The sequence below is a fragment of the Dermacentor andersoni genome, chromosome 4 (assembly GCF_023375885.2).
Source record: "Dermacentor andersoni chromosome 4, qqDerAnde1_hic_scaffold, whole genome shotgun sequence".
NCBI lineage: Eukaryota > Metazoa > Arthropoda > Arachnida > Ixodida > Ixodidae > Dermacentor > Dermacentor andersoni.
This window is the reverse complement of record NC_092817.1, coordinates 110523250-110530026: the sequence shown is the minus strand read 5'-3', so window position 1 is coordinate 110530026 and position 6777 is coordinate 110523250. Positions and strand designations below refer to the sequence as shown.

The 6777-nt window shown below is 48.1% G+C and overlaps 1 protein-coding gene across 1 annotated transcript; it reads right to left on the bottom strand.

The window, feature by feature from the left end:
* Positions 1 to 566: 566 nt before the first annotated feature.
* On the bottom strand, positions 567 to 6265 carry LOC129386440 (uncharacterized). The gene is made up of 2 exons (XM_055074403.2): positions 5929 to 6265; positions 567 to 2973 (listed from the first exon to the last, which is right to left on the bottom strand). Exons 1-2 carry the CDS (start codon positions 5962 to 5964, stop codon positions 1033 to 1035), a joined length of 1977 nt encoding a protein of 658 aa, XP_054930378.1. The 5' UTR covers positions 5965 to 6265; the 3' UTR covers positions 567 to 1032.
* Positions 6266 to 6777: the final 512 nt, after the last annotated feature.

Genomic DNA, 6777 nt, shown 5'->3' with positions numbered 1-6777 from the left:
CGTATTGCCACTTCCGAAACGTGCCATGTACGAGCTATGTATTGCAGGCGCCGCAAGGTTTAGGCGTGGGGCGCTTCTGAATATCTGTTCAGGCAAGATCGCCTAAGTATATGCGACGCAGGCTCGATTCCTACCAGCCCTGCAGAATGTTAAAATTTTTTTGTCATTGTGGCCACGGAAGACAGGCACATGGCCAGTGCCACATACCCCGAGACCCAATTGGCGTCACAGAGGTTAATTGGAAGTGGACGATTGGCAGCTACCCAGCGATCCATCTTGGTCGATGGTCGGTTCCGAAACCAGTTTCCTCAGCATAACAGCCTGATTCTCTACCCGATATATCATGGCTTACTCAGTGACTCAAGTTAAAGGCTTGATATGGGCTGCCATATACTACGCCTATACTGCATGAAGTTCCCGAAGAATACCAGTCGCATCAATAACTTACGAAATGACATGGTAGCTGTGCCGTAGTACCACATGAAGCTCTATCTTAATCAACATGAAACATACTGTTTGGCATGCCCGTAACAGAGCGATCAATAAATGTGCTCACAAAATAGATGCACCCAATTTTAATTTTGTCAACGCACCACATTAAATTACCGAACACCAAGACGAGAGCATGCTCACGCATGGTAAAAAAATCTACTCAAAAGAAATACACAGAAAGCAGGCATTGCTAAGCATAAAGCACATGTTCTCTGTAGTTCTGAAGGAAGCTGCACTTGATGTCACCGAAAAAAGAAAGTAAGGGTCCCCAATCTCCCATTTTCACTCTTGCTTCACAGAACAATAAGAAGTCAGAGAACAAAAGTACAATTTTCCCAGGAGTGCGAATAGGCAAGACTGCTACTTCGCAATGAATGCAAATTCAGAAGGTGCACGGGGTTCCGGTGCCAAGCGATCACCTAGAGGCCCTGTTACAAAGAGAATTGACAAGCCGAAAGTGTTCGACACAAAATTTATCGTCACGTGAGTATCACAGCCATAAAGTAAGTACATCAAACACATTTTGGTGCGAACAGGTCTCTAGAGCAATTGACAGTGTTCAGAAGAGTTTACGATGGTCCCCCGGCTGCACTTAAATGCCACTGCAAACTCGGGAACGTACTGTGCGAGTGAATCACATTGATTTCGTTGTCCTCTGCCACGTCCCGGACACGTAATGAAACACGACGATATGAAGAGAAGTTGCATGTCACTGTACTGCTCGAGTTGCTTGAGGGCTAAAGTAGTGGGAGGAGCTCGTCTGTAAGCGTCCACAAGGGCCCTGAAGCCGAACACGCTGTTCATGGACGCGTCGGAGTATTCTTCCCTACCCAATCGCCCCCGCTTCAAGCAGCTGAAGGGGTCATCAGTCGCTTTGCTGTATGCCTGGTAGTATCGGATAGAGATGGATCCCAGGGCGGTCGTCACTTCGCTTCCGAAGCCTCCGAAGTTAACAACAGTGGGTAGATTCGGGTCGAAAAACGGGAAGGCCAGTATGTACGGCATCATTTGAAAATCATTATCTCCCCAAAGCCAGAAGTACGACCACAGGTGCCAGATCACGTACGCCAGTTCCACCGTTTGCTGTGTCGTATTCAAGCGCACCGAATGCTGCCAATTCGCCACAAAAGAGTCGGTCATGTCCGGTATGTCGTCCCTTGCTCCACCGTCAGTTCTTCCTTCATTGTCATATTCAATGTGGCGGAAGGCAGACTCCAACGAGCTCCAGTTCGCGACCACCGTTACGTTTTCGTTGTAGTAAGGCCAGTTGGAGAGACGATGCGAAAAGGCCAGACGCACGGACAGCGCTATTCCTTTGGCGACGACGGCTGCGTTACTATTGAGGACGTCGCTATTGTATCTCGCGACGAGTGCTTGCGAAAAGAAGACGGCTCTACTGACGCAGAAAGCTCTGTGGTAGAGTTTCGCCCTGTCGGGAATCTCGCCGTAGTAGTTGAGGATGAGGCCCCTGTTCGCATAAAGGGCAGCTACCTGTACCGTGCACCACGAGACGAACAGGTGGAAATTGTCTTCGCCGTAGTACTCCCACACGCTGATTAGCGTTTCGAGGAAAGCGCGATTATCGGCCGATATTCTCAAGCCGCCAGGCAGGCTGATGTCGACTTGGCGCAGGGTTTCTATCCAGCGTGCTTCCGTGAGATTCGCATCAGATGAGTTCGCCAACCAGTCGGCAGGTTGAGGCGTCACTTCGGACAAGTCAAAGAAAGGCACGAGGGCGTCCGTCGCCGGTGCTGCGATCTCCCACACGAACTCGTATGACACCTCGGCGCCGACTGTCGTGCCGTTGACGCTGGTAAACTGGCTCCTAATATATTCGTAGTAGGCCCGCCGTACTGCCGTCGCCCTTTCTAGCACGAACGACTCGCGCAGCAGGCCAAAAGATGTACCTTGACTGACGACCAGTTCGTCCACCGCCTCGCCGGTACGTGGGGCGACGCGGAAGTTCGCGACGGCGTCCCAGCCCAGCTTTAGGGAACTGTAGAGCAACGCGAACAGAGCGTCCGCCCCTCGGGACGGCTGCGGCCAGACGATTCCCGCACGAGCCAGTGCGGCTTTGACTGCGGCCAACTCGTTGCTTTTGCCTCGGTACACTTTGTCGCAGCTGCGGTACACGGCGGCCGCCCGCTGTTCTTCGTTCTGTCCTGCTGCAGGGACGTCGATGCTTTTCAGCCTGGCATCCAGGCGGTTGATGAAGCGCAGAAAGCGTATTTCCCAGACGTCCATGTTATGGTGCCCCTGCCAGCCGTCGCAGACGAAGCGAGTGAAGTGGACGCACGGGTCCACTGATCGGTTGATGGACGAGATGAGTTGGAAGGAATACGCTTGGCAGGCGTCAGTCACGCAGAGCTTCGTGGCTGCGGCCGAAGGGGACAATGCGATCCTGACGATCCCGACGACCAGCACCAACGCCAGTAGGACGCAAGAGAGTATGCCGACGAAGTGTTCAGTCTTCGGTGGTGCCTGTGCGGACGAGTGGGAGGCAAAAAAAACCACATTTTTTTAAAGTTTGAAAGCCTGCAAAACATGAGAGAAATTGAGCAATCTTTTTCCAATCAACGCACCAGGTAGTAAGAAGGGACACTCTTAAGTGAGCAAATAGTCGAATTTTAAAGCGAAAGCTTTACTGGCCGTGAACTTGCGATTTCGCCGTGGCGGTGCTCCGAGGAGGCACATGACGTCTCAACGCGCGCCTCACCACGGATATTTCTTTCTCTCCCTCGCTGCCTAGCCACTACTGCGCATGCGCCACAAGTAGCATCGAGCTACAGGTGTTCCGCCGCTGCGCAGCGCAGTGCCTTTCCGGTGCCGCCGTTTGGTATGACGTCACACCGCATTCCTCGTCGTTGCGCTCGCCTCCGCTCCCTTCGCCAGCTGCGTCGCATGTCTGATAACACGTCGGAGGATTCAAAAGGAGAGCTCGCGTGCGCCGCAAACACAGTTGGACGGCGACAATCCTGATAAGCAGGAGGAGCCCCCCTGGAATCGACATCGGAACGAGAGGAAGAGGAAAGGAATCGCTTAGGAAACACACAAACAGCGCGCCGAACGACTGGCTAAACGCCGCAACATAGCTAGACAACCTGGACTTGCAATCAAGATTAACCAAGGGTAACCGTGCTATGCCTAACTTTCGCTACGTATATCGATCCTGGTATAGCCGAGCTAAGCCACTGCCAATTTTTTTTTTCATTGCGTTCGTTTCATTCTCCCTTCCATTCACTCTGCATCATCACTGGACCCCAAGCGGCACCTCCAAGATTGCTGGTATCAGGTTATTGACAAAACGAACGACAAATGCATAAAATCGTAGCATTAAAAGACCCCTGACTGCTTTTCATGCTTCCAGGCAACTGCAGCTTCAGTAATCGTAGCTTTTAGTGAGAAACGCTGGCGGCGAACTCTAGGCATGAATGCAAGCTTTCTGGTAGAAATGGGGCCTCTTGCGCGGATCAATGTATTGTTATTGTCTCGCACTTTTAATATTTCAGCCCGATTAGGACTAACATAAAAGACATGCGCTGTCGGTGTTTTCTACCCATTACATTTGTTTGTGGGCTGCCGATCTCGAAATTCCGAGTAATAACGTCGTAAAGAATAAAATACCGCATATGAACAACATCGGTGGCAGAACAGTGTTTGGGTATGCGTGGTTGGGAACTTGGTTTGAAATTTTTTTTTTTGCCGAAGCGACGTCCGATGCTAGACGCCTAACGCTATCGCACTAAAAAAAAAAAAAAAAAAAAAAAAAGGAAGAAAAAGGGGCGGGGGGAGGGCTGCTCGAATTTGTTTCGGTGGTTTTGCCAAAGTCTGAATGAATACTCTAGAGTATACACCCTTTGAGAAGTACTGAATATTTGTTCTCGTGCTGGGAAACCCCATCATAAAGAACTAACTCTTTAGGCGATACAGCAATAACGCTAGCCTGCTTACACTCAGTAGACTTGATTGTTGTAATTGATGTTCATTAACTGTTGCAATTATTATTATTTAAATATTTAATCACTCCGGAATGGTTTAATTATCATAGGAAATCTCTAGGTATACAACGTTGCTCGTAATAATGGTTTTGTCTCCACTGCGCGTCCTCACAAACTTTCCTAATATACTTGCAGTTAGTTGCCGCTACTGAACGAGGAATGGAAAAAAAAAAAAAAATACACTTACTGGTGAAGCACCCATAATCGATCCACAGACATGGGCAAGTGCCTTGTGCTGGGGAAAACTACTAAACGCTCACACGCACGGACTGGTTCCTCTTGTTGCTCGTTGTTTGAAGCATTACGCTAAAGCATCGAAAAGCAAGAGGCGTGTGCGGAAGGCCCATACAGTCATAGGGTGCTCATGCTTCTTCGCAAATTGTGCCATGGGACGGGAGCCTTCGATCGTAATAGACACATGCTCCCCACAGCTGTAAAATTGCCTATGTATATAACAGTGTATTTGCTTATCCCCTTAATTACTGGCGTTTAGCATTGGGTACAACAAATTATACCAACTTAAACAAATCGTTATTATTACAGAAAAGAAAGTGACAAGCACATTCACTAGTTATTTGTTAAATAAATGTTCCCAGAATTACTGAGATATACAAAATCAGACTGACATTGTTTTCGAATTTTTCGCCGAAGTTATTCTGAAGGAAACTCGTTCAAGTATGGAAGGAAGCTTTTTGTACCAAACGTTATTTGACGAAAGCTCCCTCAAAGAGTTGACAGCTTCGATATGTTGAATCGTGAAAATTATAATTAAGCTTAAAAATGATAGATTTACAACTTTTGCGATGAACTGTTGTAGGTACCTTGTTTAAACCTAAATCTTAGGAAGTGCCCCTAAGCTTGTTAATAGTGGTGAATATTGTTCACGCCACCTAATCCACTGGCTGTACTGGCCAGTGGTAATCCACTGGCTATTCGTGTATGGCTGTTGCCATACACGAACACTAGCGGAAAATAACCAGCAATTAACATTCTAAATTGTATATTGCACAGGTATAACATAACGTGGCCTTGTCAGATCGAAGTGCGCGTTGAGGCAAGTAAGTAGCCATGTTGAACAGTATATTGAACGTATATATATATATATATATATATATATATATATATATATATATATATATATATATATATATATTTCTCAATTGCGTTCAGCGACGTGCTTTGCTGAATTTTCCTGGCAACATCTGGCTGCGACTTAATTGTTTCGAAGAAAAGCTATTTAACGTGTGGCGGAGACTTCTGTTGATCAAAAGTAGACAAACGAAGAAAAACTCGACACGAAGCCTCCGGTCCGAGGTTTCCGCTTTTCGTCCACAGTCTACCAATCCTTCTGTAAGAAATTACTAAAAGTGTAAGTATTACTTTAGGTAGAGGTATTAATTAAAGAAGTTACGCGGGAAACAAGGCAGTTGGTGCTTACATGGTTTCTGCGGGTGACCGTGCTAGTCGGTGCCATTAGGGATCGGCTTCTACGGTCGTGAAACGGGAAGGTAGTATTCCCAGTGCTTGGAGTCCGACCTGGCGGTACTAGCTGTTTCGTGGCAGCCGATCCTAAGTGGAGAGGCCCGGTGGCACTGGAGAGTCTCTTTTGGAGGAGAGGGAGAACGTTTGCAGCGTCCCTTCCTTGGGCTGCATGGTCTTGTCCAGGTACTGCAGCTGCTGTTGCGCCGGCAGCCGCAGTTCCCAAAGTGCCCGTCGCCAGGACGCCGCCTTGGTCGGTATCTTCGGCTGCGGTTGTGAGGCGGCCGCCGGTGCTTGCTGTCAGTGAACGCAGGTCGCGGAGACCATTTCAGAAAATGCGTTCTTGCGCCAACAAACGCTACTCGAAGTGAAACACGAGAAACGCCTGACGATGTGCACAAATGTGGATAGCGGGATGCGCTGTAGTCAATCGCCGAAATGGTGCTCGGCAAATTCTGGCTTTCTGTGAAACCTTATATTCGTTCATCGGGCGCGTACTCACTCTCCGATTATTTCAAAACCTAAAGATCGCGGAATTAAACGAAAGAAAAAGAAAAACGAACTGCGACAGTGTTCGACGAGGCTCACCTGCATTCGTAAAGTGGCTTAAAACTCAACACTATTTTTCGAATATATCGAGAAAGGACCAAGCCGCTCCTAAGATGTAGTGGAAATATTGCATGTTAATAACGGTGGGCAGAGATTTATACGGAGAAATTCTCCGCAAAACGCGTCACTACTCGAGAACCATTCAATTTAACTGACAAATCAAAGTTAAATTTCACTGTAGAATGCGCTGACTAGCCTT

Excerpts from the sequence above, each read along its gene's own strand:
- LOC129386440 (XM_055074403.2), bottom strand. The coding sequence starts at position 5,964 with ATGGCACCGACTAGCACGGTCACCCGCAGAAACCAT. Across the intron at positions 2,974-5,928 it reads CGGTCACCCGCAGAAACCAT|GCACCACCGAAGACTGAACA; the intron begins GTAAGCACCAAC and ends TCGTCCGCACAG.